Below are 24,464 nucleotides of genomic sequence, written 5' to 3'. Positions count from 1 at the left end.
GCTTTCTGATTTGTGATTTCCTGTAATTTTTTTAGAAAAGAAAATAAAGTTCTTAAAAATCGAAATCTACACACACACGGCTGTCTGGGGAAGTCTGGAACAATCAATAAGGTTTCTTTCATGGAAGGTCTGGATAAGAACCGTGGGGTCGATTAACAACTAACTACCATGCAATTAACTACTATTCGGATCACAGGGGGCGAATCACAAAGTCTCGATTGCAACTCGGTGCACTCAGCGGTGAAGCTCCCCACTCAGACCCGCCACAGACATGAACTCACAGCCTTGTTTGCGTATGTTCCTGATGCTGTCGCCTGTTCCAAGCCCGTACCGTGTGCACCACATATGAGAGCGCTTTCTGGGCTGTTTTTCTGCGTGATTTTCAGAAGCGCCCCAGCGCGGACAACGTGTTCTCTCCGCAGCAAAGCCGCGCCTCGCCTCCGAGTCGTCACGTAGCACATGCGGGGCGCCCTCGTGCACACGCCGCCTCGGCCAATCGCCGGCTCGGGAGCGGGCATTTAATTTGCATGGCCTGCGCCCATTGGCGGAGGCGGCTTGTAAACACGTTCCTTCGGCAAGTCGAATGCCCCTCGGAGCAGCGGGATGGTTTCGGCGGCTCCTATTGGCCAGCGGGGCCAGCGCTCATCAGCTCCGGGCTGGGATTGGATCACGTCGTCCCGGGCCCCTCCCCTCCCCCCTCCCCCCTCCCTCCTCCCGGCAAGGGGTGAAGTATTGTTGTTTTGGCCACAGCGGCTCAGTCTGTGCTGTTGCATTGTTTCAGCACCGTGGATGAGAGTGTGCATTGACATTGGTGCACGATTTAGAGGGGGTGGTGACACAGAGATACCTGCACCGTCTGTACCTGAGGGCTGGTTCTCGGCCGGAGCAATCGCAGGATGGCGAGCAGCGCGCTGGGCGGCCTGAGCCGTGCGGGGTGGCGGAGGGGTGCGGGCAGGACACCGCTCTGGCGGGCGGCGCAGCTGCAGGGCCTGGCCTGCGGGAGCGCCGTGTCCGGCGGCTGGGAGGGCAAGGCCAGCCACGACAGCGGGGCCAGGGTCTCCGGCCACCCGAACCCAGGGCCGGCAGCTGCCCCCGCCCCGGCCCCGGCCCCCTCCGCGGCTCACAGACACCAGGTCGGCGGCAAGAAGCGGGGCGAGGAGTCGGTGACCGTGTCCGGCCGGTCCTACTCCTCCACGGCCCCCCAAGTGGACCCCCGCACCTACCTGTGGGCCCGGTACAACGAGATGAAACGGCTTGTGCACGGTACGTGCCTCGGGGTTTGTTTTGGGGTCTTAAACCAGCTGTGATGGTCGTGCGTTTTGCGTCTTGGAGTGGTGGCATCCTGCGCTGACTTGAGGAGGAGGTGAACTCGCACAGCCGCTGCTTTCGGGAGTCGTGCCGCAGAGTTGGGGTGTCCGGGATGCGGGGGGGTGGACTGTATACATGCCTTCGTGTCTCGCTGATCGTTAGGTCGTTTTCACAGGGGCAGTGCGAATCGATCCCAATAATCCTTTATTAACCCGCCGCCGGTCACTCGGGAGCCGGTTGGCTTGGCTGTGGAGACGGGAGAGCCGGCCCGCAGGCTGATCGAATCGATGTTTTTTGGGGGGGGTGAGGCGCTGTCTGTTACCCCGAGCGGGGCATGTGTGTGTATTGTGCTGTCCTGGCAGGCGGCGGTCGGTGCGGGATCTGTCACCCGCTTATCTGAAGACTCCCCTTTTGATGTGCTTCAGCAATCCCCCATATGATAGGGGAAAAAAAAGTAAAGTCTAGTTATAACTGTCTAGTTAAAATAAAGTTCATTTTAAAGCCGTTTTGGGAATGAAATGCGCACGTCTGTGTAGCTGACGCGTTGCGCACGGTATCGGCTCGGACCCCCGTCTGACTCCGGGGGCGGGTCACTGACTGACGGACACCGGGCCTGACTCAGGGGGCTCCTGCCTTTTCATGCCCACCTGTGCAGATGGCTGCAGAAGCGTTATATTCGCTTTGGGCAACATCGGCCAGCCAGTGGTCTAGTGTTCATCAGCGGGGAGCGGAGGCTTGCTGACCCCAGCACAGCGCAGGGCACCGCCCGCTGGAGCACCCGTTGAGCATCCTTGCCGTGGCACCAGGGCCGTGTCCCTCGCTCGGGGACACGTGTGGGTCGCTACATGATGTCCCGCACGTAGCCGGGCCGGCGGGGAGCCGTGAGCGCACGTCTGAAAGGGAGGCGAGCAGCCGGCGGCTCCGTGTCGCAGACGTGACGGGCATCATCCCGGGTCTGTCGCTTCTGCAGATCTGCGGGCGGCGGGGAATCCGGGGGGTGCACCCGAGCCCGGCTAGCGCTCCCCGGTGTCACCCCCGTTTAGATTGGGGGGCACAGCGCGCCTCCTCGCGACAGCCGGGTGTGCACCGGCTGCACAAAGATCCCAGACATCTTCCGAAAGTCCGAAAAATATCCACGGGTTCCGGAGGACCGTTCTGTCGAAGTGTAGAGTCGGGGGTGGGGGGGGGGAACCCCGAGTGGGGCTTCTTCAAAGCCCAGCGCGATCGTTTCAAGCGTTTCTCACTGCGTCAGGCATTGCCGTCAGGAGCTGGAAATCCGGCCCGTTTGTCCTTTTCGGACCGTTTGTCCAGTGTGTGTGAGAGGGAAGGAGTGGAAATGAAAGCACGTCCCACAAAGTTTTTCACGGAAAAAAACATAAATATAAAAACGCCAAATTGCATGACTCGCGCAATATTCGCCCCCCCCTCCCTGCTCCGGAGCCGCGTGACGGTTGTCCGCGCTCGGTTCTTCGTCGTCAGATCGAGCAAAGCGACCAGCTCGCCACAGGACAGCCCGACCCGTTTAAAACCAGGAATGTCGCGTCAAATAACCGTTAAAGATGCCGTTTAATTTCTTATTATTAAAATGAATGTGCAATAGGTGGATGCTGCACACTGGTGGTGGTGGAGGGGAGTCCCCATTACCTGTAAAGCGCTCTGAGTGGAGTGTCCAGAAAAGCGCTCTATAAGTGTAAGCAATTATTAATTAATTGTAATTATTGCAGTAGACCCAAATTAAATTCCTGAGCTGCTTTGATGTGCTGTCACCAAAACTGCAAAACTTTGATTAGGGAAATAACAGGGTTTAAGTCTTTTCTTTGTGGGGAAAAAGTGGAAGAGTGTTGTTTTCCCAGGTGACTGGAGATGGAAGCTGGTATTGTGTTGGAATGATAGTTGCCCAGTGTGAGCTGACTCCGCCAGGATCCTGTAGGAAGCTGGTCTTTAAGTCAGCACATTGCTGATTCCACAACCTGTTTGTTTTAATGTGCTTGCCGATAGGCCTTATCCCCGGTTTGTGTAACCTCTTTCCTTTATGATAATGTTAACAGTGTAGATAGTTTTTGGTATGCAAAGCACTTTCTTAAGATAACAAGTTTGGGTTCTTGAGATTTTGGTTGTGAACGTTATTCGGATCAGGAGCTCGGTATTGACCTGTTGAAATTGTGACAATGGTGTGATAAAGTGTCCCAGTGTTGCGCCAGGATCTGGAGGGGATAGGCCACTCAGCAGATGTTGAGAAGTAATCGGTCAAACTGAGTTCCCCTGTGCTGCAACACAAGGTGATTCTTCTGCAGCTAGAATGCAGCTTCTCTTCTTGAACTGCATGCAGCTCAGTGCGCACAGTCTCTGTACTGTCTGGGGGGGGTCGCGGCCTCTATACTGTCTGGTGGGGGTGGGGGGGGTCAGTCTCTGTGCTGTCAGGCTGGTTCTTCACTCAGCTCCAGCCCTCTGTCCGGTCAAGACTGACAGGAGCTACAGGAAGGCGTTGCTTAGGAATGTGGACTGAAGTTTCGACAGCCACTTTGTCCTAAACCCGATCTCCAGCCTGGACTAACTAGCGCTGGGGTGTCCCGGCGGCTCAGCTGCTCTCCGGCATCGGTGTCATCGGTTTGCCAGCCCTCCCAGAAGGCCTGCATGCCGATGGCATTCCTCACGCAGGCAGGGCTGTGCTCCCAGCACATGAGCGCCGTCTCTCGGACAGGGGTCTCCAAGAGACAGGGGCTCGCTGTCTCCAAGTGCTTGGACCTAACAAGCCCTTCCTTTTTTATTTTGAGGAAAGATGGTTTTGGTCACTGCGGGACCTGCAAAATGCACCCCAACAATCACCCCTCTTTCAGAGCCACTGGGTCTGCTCCTGCAGTTGTAACTATATGCAACCAGGCCTGTCTGTTCTTACACGTGACCCTATGCATGCTGGGATTATTATTTGCTGTGTGGAAGCCCCTGTATTCAGTGTCCTGGGTGTCCCTGATTCACCCAGGGTGTCGCATTATTTTTGGTCCGCTAGCAGGTGCTGAGTTCTCCTCCAGATGTCGGAGAACCTGCTCAGCTTTTCCTGGAGACTTGTGCCTGTCTGGAGTCTCCTGTGCAGAGTCGTGAGTTTTAATGTCGAGCTCCAGGCTGGTGTGTCTGGTTTGAGTGTGCTGTGGACTGGTGGGCACTGCAGCACCCTGCTGTCCTGAGATCGCAGCAGGCTTTCACGTGCCTGGTGCTCATGAATAGCTGCTAGTCCCATCGTTCCTTCCTGTGCCCAGCTGGACTCGGAGACAGTTTGAGCTTCAGTGAGTGTTCTTCACGCGTGTGGCTTCCTAATCTCTTCTGGCACAGGGGCGTGGTCCGGCGGTGCGCGCGTGTGCCCCCGGCTTCCTTATCATCTCGCACGCGCGGGTGCGTTTGGCCGATCGGCGGTCTTCTCCGCAGGGCCTCTGTGCCCCTCATGCGGCTTGGCGCCACGCCCAGCAGCTGCCCCGGTGTCGCCAGGGGGTTTCTCTGGCGTCGCAGCCGCCCTGCTCTGTGCGTCACTGCGGGCCCACAGGCGGGATTCCTCCGGGATGAACGTCGGGGAAAGAGGTGCCGGGATCCGAGTGTTGCACAGGCTGGGCGGCGTCGGGCTCCTGGTTTCCCGGGCTCCGATCGCTGACGCACTGCTGTTCCTCGCGGTGCCGTTGGGCAAGTCCCTCTCGCGCCCGAGGCTGAGCGGGGCAGCGCACACAGAGTTGTGCAAGATTGTGAAACGGGAACTTTCAAATCCGGAGGCCGTGCTGCTTCTCAGGCCAAACGCACACTGACTCTCCTGGTTTCCATTTTTAATGGCCCTGGAATCCTGGCTTGTTGAAGAGATCTTGCTTGCAACAGTTTAATGCAATTCCATATTTTTGCTCCAATAGTATACAGCCCTGTTTTTTTGGGGGGGCTTGATGTGTTTGAGGGTTGTGGCTCTTGCGCTCTTTGCAGGTTGATAGTTTCTTGCCGTTACCCATCCTTGTGCAGACTGACAGGTTTCCCCAGTGCAAAGCTGCACCGATTTCTCCACTGCTGTGATCTGAAGCTGGAGCGCCGCTCCAGAGCAACCCTCGGCTGTCCCGAGCAGCAGCAGGCAGCTGAACCTCAGGGCAGTGATGAGAGAGGGGTCTCGTTCTGGATCTTCAGAATTGAAGGCGTCCTCACTGGAGAGGGGCTGAACTCCAGTTCTCCGGTTTCTGGAGTTCATTTTCCCTCTGCCCCCAGGTAGCTGAAGCAGGGACAAAAGGAAAACGTCACCGCCTTCTCTGCTGTGTGATTCTGGTTCCAACATGTCAGAGCAAAGAAGGCTGTGCGGGTGAATCTGGGCGCTGTCCCTGTCCTGGGTGGCGGAGCGCTGGAGCTCCTGCAGCTCGTCTGCAGTGTCCCAGCCTGCAGCTCATGCGGTCTCCCCTCACGAGAGTCACATGGCTCTGTGGACACAAGCCCGCGTGTTCTGGACAAACAAGCCTGCAGCTCTCCCGCAGAGAGTCCTGCAGTATCGGGCAGCTCTGGCTGCCTGACTCAGGCAAGGGGTGTGTGTGTGTTTGTGTGTGCGAGAGAGGGCCAGATGTTTCTGCAGACGTGGCAGCTGAAACCCAGCGCTCAGATCTGGGAACACCACAAGCCCTGTATCTGTACTTCCAGAGCACTGCTGCACTGTCAGACGCTTGTGTAGATCAAAACAACAGAACATCCAGTATGACCAGCAACAGTTTTCAAGAAAAATAAGTAAATAATTAAAGGTCAAGGGGAAATTGGTTTAGAAATGTTTTTATTAAAAGGAAAAAAAAGGGTAAATAAGTTTCTTTATGGGTCAGAGTTTATGCTTTCTACTGTTACCTATAAAAAAAATTAATCTGCGCAGCCCTTCAGCCTTTGTCTCGGGAGGAGCTGTGGGGTTATTGACGAGGTGTATTGACGAGGTGACACAGGCGATTAGATTAATTTTCCCTCGAAGCACTAGCTCCCTGACATGCCTGAGCTTTGTCCGAGCCTCAGAGGGCTGGTGTTTGTACCAGAGGGAAGCAGGTGCTGTGTTTGTAATGGTCAGTAATTGGTTATATTTAAATGAAGCTTTGATTATAGGATATAAGCTTACTGTAAATAGCTCCAGGTGAAACAGGCTATTTCTGTTTTCACACCTCAGCGTGTGAGGCAGGTGTAAATAACAGTGTGCCTTTACCCCTAATTACAGCTTTTATCACCCTTGAAATGAACGTGGAGTAATGCCCATCTCTGTGGGCTCATTTAAATTTCCGTTCTTGCCTCAGGTGTTGCAATCCCTTTAACAATATCGTTTGATGTCACTGGAGCGTCACTCCTGCGGTTCCCCACCACGCTCGACCTGCCCAGCCCAAGAGCCCTCGATCCCGGGTTTCGGCACTCCTCTGGCCTGGCGTGGGGGGATCTCTGAGGGCAACAGCCCCCGGGGCAGCTTGGCTCTCTCCCCTCCCCCCTCTCCCCACACGCGGGAGCTCTTCCCCCAGGCGCGGGGGGCTGGAGGGGGGGCTGGAGGGCCGAGCGCGCGGGGGGCTGGAGGCTGTGAGACCGGCCTCACCGGCTCTGCAGAGTCTGTACAGCTCCAGCCCTGCCGGCCTTCGCAATCCCGTCGAGCTCCCCCGTCGCTTCTCCTCCTCCTGGGCTGGGGCGGCGCCCCTCGCTTTGATTCCGGGCGGGAGCCTGCGCCCCCAACTCTGAGCGCCCCCAACTCTGAGCGCCCCCGGCAGCCTTCTGTGGTCCCGAGGGGCTGGAACCCTGCCGGTTTCCCAGAGCCGCCGGGGAAAAGGCAGGAGTTGCACAAGAACGGAGGAAAGGTGGCCCCTCTGCTCATTTGTTAGTTACTAGTTAATGAGCTAGCACTAGTTAATTAAGTACTCGTTAACTACTAGCTCTTGCCCTGTTTCTTTCGGTCAACGGCTGGATATCATGTTCAACAACATGGCTGTGCAGCTCGTTGACAGGTGGCCGTCTGAAAGCTAACTGCAGCTGCAGCTTCGCAGGGGGTGTGGGGGGTCCTGGCGGGGGGGCGGTTTGGCCTTGTCAGCTTCAGGGCCCTTATCTCTGGAATAAGCTGGAGCTGCACAGACTCTGCAGAGCTGGAAGTCTGTGGTGGACGAGCCTGATCGCAGTGCCCTGTCTGGCCTGTGCCCGAGGAACCTGCTGCCACACTTTGCGGTCCGGGCTGAGCCGCGCGGATCGGCCGTTTGCCTTGGAATACGGACAGGAGAAAAGTCGGCGGTTCCACCGTGGAGCGTCACTGCAGATCCCCAATCGGGGATCCTCTTGTCTCCGACGCCTCGGGGGACTGGAGCAGTGGTTGCAAACGGTGCGCTTCCCGGCTCACTGGCCCCCTGATTTTTGTGTCCGTGTTCGAGCCGTGTCACTCCGCGCAGAGAGCGTGTGATGCCGGTGTCGGAGGCCAGGACGTCAGGGAGCGACTGGCTGGTCTCTCCCGTCGGCAGGCATGTTGGACCTGTGGAATGACTTCCTGTCCTGGTGATGCCACGCTGGCCGCTGGTGCAGATGTGGTGTTTGCACAGCGGTGGATGATCAGGCTGCTGTATCTGCGGCCTCTTGGGTTCTGTGTGCTCCAGACGTCACTGAGCTCAGTGCAAACGTTGCATAACCTCTATATCTTGGAGCTCTAATCTCTTTCCATTGGAGTCTTGGAAATATTTTCACATTAGCAAAGCATTTCTGTGCTCCCCTTCCTTTATCTTTGTTCCAGGTAAGATACAGCGAAGGATTAATGAGGCTTCACACTGTTGTTATTGACAGCCTCTTCAATGTCCAGTGGAACAGTATCTCCACAAATACGACCATGAGGCAGCGACACGCTTTTCATTATGTTTGGGAAAAATAAGTGCTGACCAGTCCTGCTTGATGATCACTTGGGAAGCAGCTCCACAGCGATGGGTTGTCCGTGCTTTCAAAACCAGAAATCTGACTTGGTGCAGATTTTGTTGTTCTGTTTTTCTCCTCTGTGTGGCTCAATTTTTAGGATTACAGACGTGTCTATTTCCTGTCACGTTTGCTCGTGAGCAGTGCCCCCCCCCCCCACTGTGTGGACTTTTATTCAGATCGAACGTCAGTTGCGATTGCGATTTCGTTGCAACATTTCATTCAACGACAGATCAGCTGAATCACAATTAAGCAGCAGTGGGGTATGTGTTCTCCCACACCCTGTGGCGTGCATGATCGTTATTTCGCACTGTGTGCGTGCAGTACTCTGCCGTTCTCCCCAGCATGGACACAGTGAAGGTGCGTTCGTTTTGGGTCGCCCCACATGTCACAGCAGAGTATGAGATAGTGAGCCGGAGTCTGTCTCTAGACGTGGCTGTCTGACTTCCTGGGTAGTTGTGCCGTTTCCCCCTGGAAGGAGTTGTGTGGCTGTGGGCTGTGTGGTCTGTCCAGCTCCCAGGTGGGAGAGTCTAATCTCAGGGGGCATCTCTGCTCTGTTTACAAAACCCAGCCTCTCCTCCAGGCAGAGTTCACACCTGCTCATTTTCCCCATCGGCCCATAACCCTTCCTGGGCGCTGATTTAAGAGCCCCTTGGGGCAGGCCTGAGCTGAGCGCGAGAAACCTGTTTGTGTGTGGCTGTTCCTCTTGTTCCTCTTTAATAAATTAAGGCTACTTATCTCCTGTTGTGTTTCTGGGGATCCACACACCTGCAGTATTCTCTCCTGCTCCTGGACGGCTGCTCTGCTCATGGTCACCTGAGAGCCAGGAGACCCTGGAGGACTTGACTTGAATCGGTTGTTCTCTGTACCTTCCTGTCTGGTGGTCACTCACACCTTTTTTCAGAGGCTGCCCTTCATTTAAACACCACCTTCAGGCTGTGATCTAGTGGACACCTTGGGTTGTAATGCTTAGATCAGTGTGATCTAATGGGTCCCTGGATGCTTCCTGTAAAACCTGCCGGTCTCCGTTTAGGTTTCCATTCAGATCAGCAGCAGCAAATAAGTCCCAAGATGAAACGGGTGCATAGACACGGTTTACGAAGTGGGTTTTGTTCTTGTTTTGACCTGAATCCCAGCCGATCGTATCGGCCTTTCAGGTCATGGGTGCGCCAGACGCAGCGGAGGCTGAAGATGAAACGCGGAGATTTGAAACCCTCTTGAGCCCGTGACGGGTCTGAGGGTGCCGTTGGCGGGTGTGGCCCCTCTGCAGCCGGGGGGGGCGCCGGCGCTGCATGGGCACGGCCAGTGTAGTAACCCCCCTCCCCCCCACTTCTGTTTCCAGACCTGATCCCTCCTGGGGTGTGCAACCTCCTGAACCCCTCCACCATCTACGCCAACAACGAGGTGAACCTGGCTGGGGTGGACATCTACGGCTTCGACTACGACTACACGCTGGCTCTCTACTCCAACGCCCTGAACTCCATGATCTACAACACAGCTCGGGACTTCCTCATCAAGCACTACAAGGTCAGCCCGCGCTCGTCCGCCGTTCCAGCGGGATTCTCGCCTCTTTCGTCCGCTTAGATCCCTGAGGCTTCTTGTGGGAGCAGAGCTTCTGACCCGATGTCACGGGGTTCCCAGGGGAGGTAGACCCTGCACCCCCCTTTACTGCTCCTTAAATGGTTACAGTCCGACACGGATAGGCTTCCCCACGGCATTTCCTCTTTAGAGTTATTTTGTAATGGGTTAGTATGTCAATAATCCTCTGCATTCCTTCCCCATTTCCCGCAGTATCCCGAGGGAATCCGCAAGTACGACTACATCCCGAACTTCGCCTGCCGGGGCCTGCACTACGACATCCAGAAGGTGAGGTGCCCTGTCCCATCTCTCCCCGCGACATCACGGTCTGATTAACGTGGAGAATGGACAAAACAACGTCAGTGCTTCGGGGATGGCGCCTGCATTTCGGGTGTTTGTTTGTTTGTTTTTTTGCGAGGAGACTGGTTTGTCTGCATTTCCAGGAGTCGGCGAACTGTGACCTTTGTCACACGGATCCCCGCAGCTGCAGATTCACGAAACGTCTTGCTGGCTGAAGAGCGCCGTGCTGTGCGGTCGGGTCGCTGGTTCTCTTCGGCATTCGGGTCGGGTTCAGCGAGTGCCAGTACAGGACATGCCCCTGCCCTTGTCTGCTGGGGGGGTATATCTGACTGATGCGTCAGTCTTCCTCTGGGCTTTTTCCCCAGAATTCCCAAACAGGACCCTTCTTCTCAGATCCCCACGTGTTCCAGTTCGGTTGTCGCCACGTCAGAAATTGGACTAAAATAGACGATGAGACGCTTTGTGTTCTGGGACACTGCACTCGGCATTGACCAGTGTTGGTATTGATGGATTAAAGATTGATCACATGTGAGGGCAAACTAAACAAACAAAACTAAAGGAAAAATCATAAAAAACAAAACGCCTGAGTTTTGCAAAAAATATTAATATATTTTTGTGTCAGGTTTGCTGAGGCTGACAGCCAGCAAATCCAGCCTTTAGTGTTCTGGGTCTGTACAGACATTCGGACCTGTGCTCCTCTCCCGGCTCAGCTGCTCAACCGGGGAGCCCTGAAATAGGAACTGCGCCCCCAAAGTCACAGCCTCTCAAGACCGCTCTGGTCCAGACAGTCTGCTGGGCCCCGGGCTTCGAAAGTGCGAACTCAACAGATCCGTTTCCTGTTTCCGGCAGGGGCTGCTGATGAAGATCGATGCCTTCCATTACATCCAGCTGGGCACGGTGTACAGGTGAGGCCGCGTGGGGGAACGACCTTGTGACCTGGCCTTCCTCCCGCTGGACGCTGCTGTCCGCGCGGGCGGGGCTTGGACTGACACCCCTCCTCGCCCGGTCGGCTCGCTCGGGGCCGGGGTTCCAGCAGAGGTTGTAGGGGGAGGGGTCCACCCCAGAGGGACCATTGGCAGTAGCCTGTTCTTTTGGGTGGCACCTCCTGCAGACGTTGGCACTAGTGCGCCCCCCCCTGCACTATGCTGGGTTCAGGTCTGTGTGCTTCTGCTTTAATACCAACCCTGACTTCACAGTCAGTCTTGACGCCTGCATTTTTGCAAGCTAAACTTCGGGGGAAATACAGTTGAGTTGCTCACCGGGACTTTTGTGTCCCCATCCGTAAAGATGGGGTGTTAGCTGTGTGGGGTTCGCATGTTCTCCCCAGTTTCCTCCATCCTCTCCACCTCCCAGACTCGAGCTGGGGTTCCAGGTGGTCCCGTAGCGGTCAGCGCGTGTGCGTGCTTGTGTGCCCAGCGGAGGATGACGTCCGCCCCGGGTGTGGTCCCGCCTTGCGCCCGGCGCTCCTGGGACGGGCTCCAGGCGGCTGCGGCCCTGGCCCGGAGTGGGCGGCGTGTCGGTGAGGGGCTCGGCCCCTCGGCTGCGCCCCCGGCGGGCCGTGAAGGTGATAACGGCTCTCCTGTGTCCCCCCCCCAGGGGCCTGAAGCCCGTCCCCGACGAGGAGGTGCTGCGGCTGTACGAGGGGACGAACCACGTGCCCCTGCACCAAGTCAGCGGCTTCTACGGCAAGGTGAGCCGGCGCCGTCTCCCGCCTCCGGCCAGCTCCGCTCGGGGCGAAGGGCACGGGGCCCCGCTTCCCCTTTTCACCCACAATGCCATTGAAACTTGTGCGCAACGTGGCTAAGCTTGGTGCCCAGTCACTGGGCTGAGTTTGTTAAAATTCCCCAGTTACAGTTACCCCCTATGTTGACCCCGCTCCAGTCTCGGAAAGGCATCGGGGTCTTTGTTTCCGAGAGCTGGGAGCAGCTTCAGACGTGAGTGTGGGATCCTTCGTGTTATTGTTACGTTTGAACTCCCCTTAATTGGGCCGGCTTTCAAGTTAAACAGGAACTTGACCGCTGTTTGTGTTCAAATCCCTTCTGTTGTAATGATGGCTCCCGGTGGAGTCTCGGGAATGTGGGAACAGGGAGTCTGCCCCCCTGCTGTTGGATAATAGCATCAGGCACATCAATTAGTCAGTATGAGCCTTTCATCTTGCAGTATTATACAAATATGCACTTAAACAAAACAATGTGATTTAATATGTGATTTTCTAAGAATCCCTGTAGTTTCTCGGTATAATTTTACTTTGTCTCTTTGGGAGCACAGAGACTTGGAAGTGCATCAGTGTTCTGCAGTTCTCTGTAAAACAAGAGCTGAAAGCCTCCCAGTCCCCCCAGCCCCCCAGTTTCCCAGCTCGGAGCTGACAGGATGCCCACAGTGAGCGCGTCTCCTCTCTTCTCCACCGCAGGGGCCCAAGATGAAGCAGTTCATGGATGTCTTCTCCATCCCTGAGATGACCCTGCTGGCTGTCGCCAACGACTTCTTCATCTCCAACGACATTGAGTACGACCCCGTGCACCTCTACAAGGACGTGTCGGTGAGTGTTCCTGCCCAGGGGGACAGATGAGGCTCTGGGCGTTGGCATGGTGCAGCACTGTCCAGTCCTGCTCCTGCCGGGGCCGGTCAGTGAGTCTGCAGCAGGGCTGTCCAGTCCTGCTCCTGCCGGGGCCGGTCAGTGTCTCTGCAGCAGGGCTGTCCAGTCCTGCTCCTGCCGGGGCCGGTCAGTGAGTCTGCAGCAGGGCTGTCCAGTCCTGGTCCTGCCGGGGCCGGTCAGTGAGTCTGCAGCAGGGCTGTCCAGTCCTGCTCCTGCCGGGGCCGGTCAGTGAGTCTGCAGCAGGGCTGTCCAGTCCTGCTCCTGCAGGGGCCGGTCAGTGAGTCTGCAGCAGGGCTGTCCAGTCCTGGTCCTGCCGGGGCCGGTCAGTGAGTCTGCAGCAGGGCTGTCCAGTCCTGCTCCTGCCGGGGCCGGTCAGTGAGTCTGCAGCAGGGCTGTCCAGTCCTGCTCCTGCCGGGGCCGGTCAGTGTAATCACAGCTCTGCAGCTCTAGGTTTGATTCTGACCTCGATTCTGCACACACTTTGCATGTTCACTCGTGATTTTTACTGTGCGCTCAGGTTTCCTTCTCTTTCCAAAGCCACGCTGACGCGGTTAACTAGTGTGTGTGTGTGTGCGGTCGCACGTGTACGCGTTACTGCGGTGGACTGGTGTGAGCTCTGTGTGTGACCCCAGCACGCTTCTGGGTTGAGATTTGCTTTGCCACAACACTTAGTGGGAATCCAGTCACTCTTTAGGTTGTGGACAGAGGGTTAAAAAAAGAGCTGGAGATGCTTCAGCTGAGCTGAAAAGCTCTGAAGGGAAGTGAAACTCGAAGTGGTCTGGACTGCAGTGATCTGACGCAGACCGTTTCTCTTAGGCCTCCTCTCCCTTGGCTTGGGAGCGATTCAGACCACTGTGCTCGTTCACTCTTCTCTTGAGGCCAGGCTGCAGTTCATTTCTCCAGTAAACAACTGCCAGGCTGGAGAGCACAAATCCCTTTGTCGGCTTCAGTGTTTTTTTGTTTTCATTTTTTTTTTGCTTTGACCCAACCGAGCCAAGTAAGTCACAGGAGCTGAGACTACTGTTCTTTCTTGCTGCTCCTAATCCTCCTGAGTGCAGGAATTCCAGCTATGCCAGAGCAGCACAGACGGGCTCCTTGCTGCGCTCAGATCTAGGTGAAAGGGCACCCAGCTGCCGTCATCCTGCAGCCCCTCGGATCTCGGTGTGCCGAGCTTGCCACTTCCTTCCTCCCGCTGAAACGTCAGCGCCCGCGCGGGCAGGCGTTCCTGTGGCTTGTGCGCCGGGTGTCGAAACTAAAGTTCGAGTACATGCGTCTGTACCTCTTTAAGTGCTGTGGGGGTTTTTCACCACCGTGCAGCTGATGAAGGCCGCGCAGGAGAGAGTTGTTTTGAAGCGTGATTTTGTTTAGTTCTTCGGAAGTCGTGTGCGTCACAGTCGTGCATTTCTACGAGGCACTGAATCTGGAGAAGATTTTGTGACTGTTGTGCTGTTGCCGGTCTCTCTGACCAGTCCAGTGACTGGTGCGTCTCACAAGAGAGAGAGAGACGCTAACACAAGTCCAACCCCACCATGCAGGGCCTGACGGGGACCTCTCAGATCTTTACTGTGGTCGGGAGTGGAGGTGCTGTGAAAAACACGGTCCGTTTTACAGTTCTTGGGGTTGTGCTGATTTTCAGTGTTTTTGAAATAGTTCTGCTGTTTTTGTTAGTGTGTTCGGAAGGATCGACATACGATCCCCCAGCAGTGCTGAAACCCCTGCAGTGTGTATTTTGCGAAGATCAGACCTGTTTTGAGGCCCCGTCGTTCAGCACTGTGAGCTCCCCCATCATCGGGAGCAGACGTGCTGGAATTTCTCTTCAGAGCCCGAGAACACAGAAGCACATGTTTTGCACGTTTTGTTTTTGTTCTTGCAGTATGCGCCTGCCGCTCAGGCGTGTCGGAAACCTCCATGTGTAATTAACACTCGAGCGGCGCCCACACTGTGCTTTTTGGAGTTCCTCAAACGTACACTTTCACCCTGATCCCCAGGCAGCCCGACCCCTGGTCTCTCTCCCCCGCCTCCCTGCCAGTGTGGTTTCCGTGTTGCTGGTACAGCCTGTTCCCTCTCGGTGACTGAGGACCTCTTGTGCTCTGAAAGCCACAGGGGGTGTTGGGCACACGGGCTCGGGTTTCTGCATGCTGGGGGGGCTGCACGCAGCTCCATCCCCTCTTGCACAGACCACGAGCCCCTTTAAATCAGATTCTCTTGCTTACCTGCAGCCCAGAGGCTTTATCCTGCATTCGGGTTTGATCCCTGCTTCTGCTGTTTCTGATGATTTACTCCCAGGTCATGAACCCTGTTTTCAGTTGAAAGAAAGTTTTTTTTTTTCCTCTGGAGGTGTTTTGTCTTGTTATTGTGAGTGTGAAAACTTGCGCAGGTGGGGTATCTACCGTGGAGTGCAAGATGACCTGGCCAAGGGGATAATCTTGCCCTGTGTCTTACAAAGCCTGTTATTGTTTATTTATTGAAATGGCTTAAATTATAAAAAATATTGCTGCACAGTTTTAGTTTCTGGAAGCTGATCGGTGAATGAGCAGCAAGTCGTTGTTCCTTGCCAAGAGACGCCCGTGTGAAATCTGGCTGAGGACTGATCTTTCACTGTATAAGGCAAGAGGGCAAAAGTCCCTTCGAAGCGTCTGCCCCAACAGTGTCGTATCCCTCATGCTTCTGAAACGAGCTCACCGGTGTCCTGTGGGTCATCTTTTCCCCCCAAACGACTGTACATGTTGGAGAAGGCAGGAAGAGTAGTGCAGTCTGTCCCAGGGGAGAGAAGATCTAGAATTCAGTGTTTTCCTGTTTCAGCCTCTCTCTGCCTGCATGCCTGCCTCTTCCTGGCATTCTCCGAAACCCACACCCTCTGTGTCTGACTGCCTCTTTACAGTACTGTATCAGCGCATCGTGCGCTCGGGGTTTCAGTCTCTTGAGTCTTGTTTGACCTAGCTGCGTGCATCGCAGCGGTGATTCAGCGATTCCTTTCTGCAGTTATTTCCAGTCCACCATCAGCAGTAGCACCTCTGTCCTGTCCTGGAGTCGCATACAGTCCATCTGCTAATGGAGCTGCGGTCCAGACAGAGCTGTGCTGCTCAGGGACAGTACACCAGCTTTTTAAATTCACTGTTCGTTCCCGATAGGAGAGCTAAATGGTCTGTGTCTCTCGGGTGGCTAATAATTTGGATGTACAGTTTAAACCTTTATTAACACTGCTGTGTCTAGAGGCTGGGGTGGAGTTGTTGCAAACGTGTGAGGCTAATGCAGGAGAAAACGCCAGCAGCCACATCCCGCAAGTCAATTATCCGACTTTCTCCAGCTCCAGAAACGTGCTTAACTTTTTCAGTGGCGGCAGCTGTTAAGTTTTGTCTCTCAAACCTCGAATAAGAGCAAGAGCAGCTACGAGCAGCGTGTCTGGGCTTGTCTGAGTCTGCCACCGCTGTCTCTGACCTCTCTCCCTCTCTGTCCCACACAGGAGGCCATTGGGATGGTGCACATCAAAGGCTACATGTACAAGTGGATCATGCAGGATTTGGGTGAGCATGACCGAACTCCTCCTCCCTTGAGATTTGCAAAGCAAGAGGAATGGCGCCTGTTCCAGCTGGCAGGAGGCACATGTGTGTCAGTCCTGGTACAGTCCCTGTGACTCCTCATCCTCAGGCTTAGCTGAGTCAGCGCAGGGAGGGAGCGCAGTGAGATGGTTTATATTCCAGGTGAGGGAGGGAGGGTGCTCCTTCATCTGTGCCCATTTGCACAGCTGGGCATTTTGCTGGGTCCAGTGGAACTTGTTTGTCCAGAGTCAGAAGAAGTCATGTATCGCCGAGCTCATAGCACAGGGGTTGGTAAGGAACGGGCAGAGAGGCTCGGTTCAGCAGGACCAGTGCCCCCTGCAGTGGGAAGAGCAGTCATGTCCCAATTCCCAAGTTTGCTGTTCGGGCGGTTTCAGTTAGAAATGTCTGTTCAAAACTGCTAATGGCTTCGTCAAATGTAGATCCAGTACAGCACCACGCAGCATGGTATGTATGTAGAAGCACTGAATTACCTAGAAGAAATGAATTGTTTAGGTAGGAGATGCAGTTTATATGCAGCCGTGCTGGCCTTTCTGCCCAATCGTGTATTGCAGTAACCCTGGATTCTTTCAAGAAGCAGCTGGGCGAGATGCTCCGATTAATTAACTCCTAACTATGAAATGGGCTGATGGGTCAAACGGCCTCTTTGTTTGGAACTGTTCCCATCTTATTATTCTCCTTCGTTTTTGTTTTATGATCAACAAAGTGTGGGAACAGCATGTAGAGATCAAACCCAGCAGACATGAGGCAGATCATTTACTCGGAGCCTTTGAAAGGGAGGAGGTGCTGTGCGGGTTCTTGTGCTGTGGGTAGCCTGCCCAGCACACGCTCCCTGTGCAGGGGGGAGACAGCTGGTGTTGCGCAGGGGAGCGAGGCACGCTTCGTAGGACAGGACAGGGCGAGGGGAAAGGAGAGGAGGGGGAAGAGCCACACACTGTGCTGAAGCTGATACCCTGGCTTCTCCCAGCCAAGCTGGATGAGATCCTTGGGTCAGTCGGCCACACGGCCTCCTCTCCTTCGTAACGTCTCTCGGGGTCCCGTGGGACGGAGGGGAGGACACAGGGAGGAGGTGATGGCTGAAGTGTCTGTGTGTGTGTGTCTGGGCTCAGCAGCAGCAGGTCTGCAGTCCTTGTGCTCCTAATCTTCAGCGTCTACCTGCCTGTCCCGCAGGGGGAAAGGAAGCAGCACAGGGCAGGAAATGGGAAGCCGACACGGATTTGTCCAGGGATTTCAGAAGCTGTGATTTAGGGAAACCAGCCTTCAGGAAACCGACTTTAGATTTTAAAGAACTTTTTCTTTTCACAAATAAATACAGAGAATCGCAAAACGGAAAACTTGACAATAATATATACAGTATACCTAAAACAGTATATACGAACACATCTCGTTAAGGTTAAAACAACCCACAAGTTACATAATTACTTTCAAGTTACATAAGCACACTTTCGCAGCTGTGCTGCCATTGTCTCAGCCCGGGCCAGGAGGGATCCGTCTGAGACGGGTTTCTCAGGGTGTGGAAGACCTGGCCAGACTTGTTCTGGGGCCTTCGGTGAGCCGCGGAGAGCGGCGCAGCAGGGCATGCTGGGAGAGAGGCCGGGTGTGCTGGTGCTTGCCAGTCCTGGTGAAGACTGAGCGGGGTGGGGGTGAGGGTGAGGGAGGAGAGACTGTCTGGGCCGACTTCCAGACCACGCGAGAGGGAATCAGTTTGTAGTGGACAAAACAACGGCAGACACTCCCAGGCAGTGTTTTAAGTGGGGGGGGGAGTCAATTTATTACTCTTTTTAAAAAATTCCCTCTTATTGTAAATCTTATCCTTGCAGCACAGATGGAGCCTTGAGTGCGTTTCAGTGCTGAATCTGTGTTGTCTGAGGGGAGGTTTATGAGTCACACCTTGCAAAACTATAAGGAAATCCTGGGTTTTTCATACTTTTTATACAGCAGGACCAGAGAAGCCTTTTAGACTCGGTTTTTACGTTCAGAATCTGGGGTGGGGTAATCATAGCATCAGTTCACCTGTAAACAAGGGGGACCTAGTTGTTCAGTAGTGTGAAGGTATTCTGGCTCATCCTTGTTCTCGCTGTCTGTGCTGACCTGACCTTCCTGTAGTAATTCCCCCTCTCCTCTCTCTTCCGGCAAACAGAAAAGTACATCCTGCGAGGAGACGAGACCTACGCTGTCCTTCATCGCCTGGCAAGCAGCGGCAAAAAGCTCTTTCTCATCACCAACAGTCCCTTCAGCTTCGTGTGAGTGTCTTACTCTAACAGACCAGCAGAGCTCGGAGCTGAGGCAGTGTGGGCTAGTGGTTAGAGCTGAGGCACTGGGGGAGAGAGAGGGAGGCAGTGTGGGCTAGTGGTTAGAGCTGAGGCACTGGGACAGAGAGAGGGAGGCAGTGTGGGCTAGTGGTTAGAGCTGACACACTGGGAGAGAGAGAGGGAGGCAGTGTGGGCTAGTGGTGAGAGCTGAGGCACTGGGGGAGAGAGAGAGGCAGTGTGGGATAGTGGTGAGAGCTGAGGCACTGGGACAGAGAGAGGGAGGCAGTGTGGGCTAGTGGTTAGAGCTGAGGCACTGGGAGAGAGAGAGGGAGGCAGTGTGGGCTAGTGGTGAGAGCTGAGGCACTGGGAGAGAGAGGGGGAGGCAGTGTGGGCTAGTGGTTAGAGCTGAGGCACTGGGAGAGAGAGGGGGAGGCAGTGTGGGCTAGTGGTTAGAGCTGAGGCACTGGGGGAGAGAGAGAGGGAGGCAGTGTGGGCTAGTGGTGAGAGCTGAGGCACTGGGAGAGAGGGAGAGGGAGGCAGTGTGGGCTAGTGGTTAGAGCTGAGACACTGGGAGAGAGAGAGAGGCAGTGTGGGATAGTGGTTAGAGCTGAGGCACTGGGAGAGAGAGGCAGTGTGGGCTAGTGGTTAGAGCTGAGGCACTGGGAGAGAGCACAAGCTGCTCAGCCGAGCTGTGACCCGGCTCTTCGGCCTGTGTTTCAGGGACAAGGGCATGAGGTACATGGTGGGGAAGGACTGGAGGGACTTCTTCAATGCGGTCATCGTCCAGGCAGACAAGCCGCACTTCTTCAACGACTGCGTCAAGTGAGTGTCTTCCCCCTGCGCTCACCGGCCTGCGTGTCCGGGCGGGGCGTCTGCCGAGAGGCTCCGTGAGCTCTCTGACGAAGCCAGGCCCCACAGGATTGGCGCACCTGAAATCGCTTTGTAAAGACAAACACGCAGCAAATAACTCGCTTCAAGTGAAAATGAGGTGTGGTGGCAGTGTGGCACAGTGGTCAGCATGGCTGCCTTGCAGTTCCAGACCTGGGCTGCTGTCTGTGTGGAGCTGGTATGTTCTCCCGGTGCGCATGTGGGATTTCTCCCGCAGTCCAGGCGTACGGGAGGTTAATTGGCTTCTGGGGAAATTGTCCTAGTTGTGTGTCTGTGTGTGTCCTTCTGCCCTGTGCCATGCTGGTGTCCCAGCCAGGGTGTACCCTGCCTTGCCCCCATTGCTTGCTGGGATAGGCTCTGGCTCCCCTGCGACCCTGTACTGGATAAACCAGTTAGAGCATGGGCGAGTGGATGATTAAGCCGTGCATGTTAATCAAGTGTGGCGGTTTTGAACTTGCAGGCCTTTCCGGCGATTGGACTGCAATGGAGACCTGCAGTGGGACAGGATCACCAGCCTAGACAAGGGCCAGATCTACAAACAGGTCAGTCGGCAGGCGACTCTCCCCCGGTTCCCAGCTCTCTCTCGCTGTGTGGCCAGCCCTTGACCTCCCCTCTCGGCACCAGAGGGCACGCTGTGTGTGCGTGTGTGTGAAGTCGATACCGTGCAGCAGCGGTCGAGCCAAGAGATGACTCTTGTCTGGCTCGCGGCACGGCGCCGGCTGCCTCGACCAGTCGGTCAGTGTCAGTGTCCCTCCGAAGCCTGGCGCAGGTGCCCGTGTTGGTCTTGGCAGCGTGGGCGGCGTTAATCCGCTGCAGCGGGAGCTCTGCCCAGTGGGGCAGGCCTGTGCTTCGCCACAGTCGGGGCTTTAAAACCAGGACAACGTCTGAAACCCGCGTGAGTGCAGGTCAGGATCTAACGCTGAGTCGGGGATCGCTGGAGGAAAACGCGCACATCTTTACTACAGGCTGGAAGTGTTTGCAAACAGTCAATCAGTCAAGGTTTATTGATCTGTGCACAAACAGTACAGCATACAGCGGTGTTGTCGGCAGTGAAATGCTTTATCCGCGAGCTGGTTAAGAGGGATAGAAGAGTAGAAGGACAGGAGTTTATAGGGATAAGGTTTTCCCATTGTTGAGGACAACAGTGTCGCTGAGTGTCCTCAGCATTTTGCACTGGTCTCTGCTCACAGTGAAAGGGCAGGCAGGAAGGGTTTATCTGCTGCTGGGTAGCTGTTGTCAAGCCCCGAGAATCAGTCCCACTCTTTATAGTTGGAGACTTTTCATGTCGCCGCTTGGAGCTGGTGTGTGTGGCTGTAGTTTCCTGAGAGTTTACCGTGCTCTCACTGGGAGAGATCACCTTTCACAAGTGAATCAGTGTCTTGACCGCGCACTTCAGCCCCGTGCAAGCATGTGAGCTCTGTAAAGTTCCCTTGACAGGACTCGTCCTGCAGCGCAGAACGTGCTGGTGCACCGAGTCCGATCTCACTCGGAGCCGATCCTGGGAATCTGCCCGGATCGTCTGGGTCTTCTCCCGGAGCGGGCAGAGAGGCAGTCTGGGATTGCGCAGCAGGAATGAAAGCAGTTACTCTTTCCTGCTGCGGGCGGCCAGACTTTGGTGCGACCCATCAGCAGTTCCGAAACGACTGTGTTCAGTCCTCGCGCCTCTTCGGGAGGCTTCTGGGAGAGGCCAGGCCTGCGCGCGCTCCCTCGGGTGTCATGCCCGTCCGCGATCGGGGCTGCGGTCGTGTCCGTGCGATTCGGGCGCGGGGGTGGAGAACAGCAGCACAGGGGAGCGCAGTGCCTACGTGAGCGAACGCACAGCCTGTGGAGACAGGCAGAAAAAATCCGGCTGACTCAGACTGTGGGAACATCATTCAGATCGTTACTCATGCCACACGGCCTGAACCGTTGGCGCGAAAGCGCAGCCTCTCCGCTGGGATTCGTTCCTCTGGTGGGCAAGAAGCAACAATTCCAGGAACAATGGCCACAGGGAACCTTTGGGTCTCCCAGAAACTTTCAATGATCGAACGCTTCCTTTTTCCCAGGAGAGCCGAGGGTGGTTCTGTTAAAACGGCGGACCTGCCTGCACTGAGATTAATGAGCAGGGAGTGACTGTCTGAAAACTTCAGTCTCCTGATGGCATTCATTCGGCAAACAAACACGTTTGTGTCTCGTGAGGCCTGTTTGACTCTGGCCAGGCGGCTGTGCGGTTTCTGCTGGGATCACAAAGCCCTTACTGGGGCAGAGGGGAGCAGGCGCAGGGCCACACAAAGGAAACGGGCAGGCCAGGCGGGGGGGTTCGGGGTCCGGACCCGCATACTAACGCGGCCCACCGCCACGGCGTCGCCCCGTTCTGCACGTCCGCCTTGGCTCCTGCTCGGCTGGGGTCCGCGCTCCGACGCGGAGTGTGGGGAGGGCTCTCGGCATCCCCGAGCGCGCTGATGGGGCGGGACGTGTTAACTCTCATTAGCTCTCCGATGGCGGGCGGCGGGGGCGGTGTCTCTGGGGGTGCGGGGGGAAAATGGGGTTTTCATCGATCGTGCCGAGACGAAGAGTAGGCTGGGAGCCGCGCCCCTCTCCTGCCTCTCTTGATGCGCAGGAGGATGGGGGGGGGGTCTCTGCATCTGGCCTCCCCTCACTCTCTCTCTCACACACACACACACACACACACACACCATGTCCTGGGATGTGTGGTGAGCTGTTGCTGGGTTGACCGTGGGGGGTGGACTGTGTTCGACAGGCAGAGGCTGAGCTGTCTCTCTGTCTGAACCCTCAGACAATCGGGGTCTGTGTACAACTGCTGTGCGAGTTGTATTTATTGAGCAGTGTGAAGAGGAATTCATGTGATCTGAAACCCTGCTGTGATGTTCAACTTTGACCTTTGACCAGGTCAGGTGTAGGCATGCAAATTTGAAAAGCATGATTTTTGCAGAAAACAGCTGAGTGATCTTCACTTAAGTCACTAAGCAGATTTGTTTTACACATTTTAAACATTTCAGTGCCTTATTCCCCCATCTCCCAGTGCCTCAGCTCTAACCACTAGCCCACACTGCCTCCCTCTCTCTCTCTCTCCCCCAGTGCCTCAGCTCTAACCACTAGCCCACACTGCCTCCCTCTCCCCCAGTGCTTCAGCTCTAACCACTAGCCCACACTGCCTCCCTCTCTCTCTCCCCCAGTGCCTCAGCTCTAACCACTAGCCCACACTACCTCCCTCCCTCTCTCTCTCCCCCAGTGCCTCAGCTCTAACCACTAGCCCACACTACCTCCCTCCCTCTCTCTCTCTCCCAGTGCCTCAGCTGTGACCTTTCATGCTTTAATGGGACCCCACACAAGATAAACATCTATCTAATTTAGCTGGAATCTGCTTTAGGTCATCCAGCTAATGTGTGTCTCACTCCTGAGGCAGAAGACGGAAGATTTTTGCAGAAGTCCCTCTTACCAGGCAGGGGAGAGCCGAGCGGCTTACACAGCTGCTGGTTAACTGGAAAATCCTGGCAGCGTGACCCTTTTTCACACAGCAGCTTTACCGAGAAAACAGTTGACAAAGTTAGATTGTCGTGTGGCTTGGCTCAGATATGACCAGCTTGGAGATATAAGCAAGATAGTCTGGCTTGTTCCACGAGGATTTAAAAAAAACAACAACTGTTCACTGCCCGACAGCTTGCTGCCATTTCGCATTTTTAACATTTTAATTTTTAAAAAAAATGTTTAAATTTGTTAAAGAAAACTTTTTGGAGCATTTTCAAGTTGGCAGCTGCATTTTCTTTGATATCTCTTCGCTCGGTTTGATCCCTAGAAGCTGAAACCTCTTGGTTTTTGAAAATGCACGACTCTCGCCCTCTGTTGGCGTTTTGGACGCGGTTATGCGCGAGTCCGGGCTTGGCGTTCCCCTTGGGCAGGAGGGAAAACGTGGGGTTTTGTTCGTCCCTGGGTGAAAGCCTGCCTGGGCAGGGATCTCGAGGGCTCGACGGAGCGCCGGGCCAGACCCAGCTCGGTTGCCCCGGCGACGGAGAACATCGTGTCCCTGCTAATGAGAGAGGCCCACACTCGGCTCTCCGGCCGGCCCCCGATTGGCTGTCTGGGGACAGGAGGCTGAGCCAATCCCGTGGCTGTTGCTATGGCTCAAGTGGGAGCAGAGACAAGCACATGGGGTGTATGGTTGGGCTCCAGCTAGTGGTGAATCTTGGGTGCTGCATCTGGGGAAAGTTTTTTTGTTTTGTTTTCTTTACCGAAGTCCACTCACTCCAAGCGCAAGCCTCTGTCTGAAGTTGCTTTTCTGTAATTGCATACTGCAGTCATGTCGTGTCTCCTGCAGTCAGGCGTCTCTGGGAAAATACGTTATTTCACAAAGTTTCCAGGAGGCAGGTCTTGGCCCTGCGTGAGAAACGGCATTTGGCTCAGCCAGGGCTCGGAGGGCGGAGGAGCTCTTTTTTCCTGGGAAGAAGCCCAGTTGGTAGACTGGCGTACCTCTCCAGAATTTGGGGCGGCAGAGGAATCCTACTCCGTTGGGCCCCTGAGCAAGGCCCTTAACCCCAACTGCTCCAGGGGCGCTGTATAAATGGCTGACCCTGCACTCTGACCCCCAGCTTCTCTCTCCCTGTCTGTGTCTCCATGGAGAAAAGCTGGGGTATGCGAAAAGACAAATTCCTAATGCAAGAAATTGTATAGGGCTAATAAAGAAACATTATTATTATTATTATTAACATTACATTATTATTAGAATGTAGTCATGTCGCTGTGTCCCTCGTCAGGGCCAGTGGACTGAAGATAGGAGGCTCCGTGTGTCCAGTTTATCAGCGGTATACATGTCCCGCGCGTTGACACAGTACGTGCATCCTTCTCAGCTATTCCTCGAGTTTGCAAACAGTACATACCTAGGCTTTTATTTTCTGTCTGAAAGGCAGTGGACACCATCTTTCATTTCAGCCGCACTTCGGACACCATGAATGTCTTTTTTCCCCTCACTGCTTGAACTCCAGGCGGAAGGGTCCTGTTTATGAGGAATGTGAGAGACACCCTGCTCGGCCAGCAGGTGTGTGCTTTGGATGCAGAAGTTGGGTATTTGCAGTCCAGGTGTCTGTT

General features: G+C 55.2%; 1 protein-coding gene across 1 annotated transcript in view; it reads left to right on the top strand.

Moving 5' to 3' along the window:
* The first annotated feature begins 732 nt into the window (after window positions 1–732).
* nt5dc2 (5'-nucleotidase domain containing 2) overlaps window positions 733–24,464 on the top strand; it is a 29,461-nt gene continuing 5,729 nt past the window's right edge. Inside the window, exons 1-10 of the mRNA XM_006625396.3 lie at window positions 733–1,263; window positions 9,554–9,738; window positions 10,003–10,077; window positions 10,939–10,994; window positions 11,686–11,779; window positions 12,500–12,628; window positions 16,149–16,209; window positions 18,383–18,485; window positions 19,215–19,316; window positions 19,843–19,924. Coding sequence (XP_006625459.2) covers window positions 897–1,263; window positions 9,554–9,738; window positions 10,003–10,077; window positions 10,939–10,994; window positions 11,686–11,779; window positions 12,500–12,628; window positions 16,149–16,209; window positions 18,383–18,485; window positions 19,215–19,316; window positions 19,843–19,924 — 1,254 coding nt within the window. The 5' untranslated portion in view covers window positions 733–896. The remainder of the gene's footprint in view (window positions 1,264–9,553; window positions 9,739–10,002; window positions 10,078–10,938; window positions 10,995–11,685; window positions 11,780–12,499; window positions 12,629–16,148; window positions 16,210–18,382; window positions 18,486–19,214; window positions 19,317–19,842; window positions 19,925–24,464) is intronic.

This window comes from Lepisosteus oculatus, chromosome 2, assembly GCF_040954835.1.
Source record: "Lepisosteus oculatus isolate fLepOcu1 chromosome 2, fLepOcu1.hap2, whole genome shotgun sequence".
Classification (NCBI taxonomy): Eukaryota; Metazoa; Chordata; class Actinopteri; order Semionotiformes; family Lepisosteidae; genus Lepisosteus; species Lepisosteus oculatus.
This window is presented reverse-complemented; position numbering and strand designations above follow the sequence as displayed.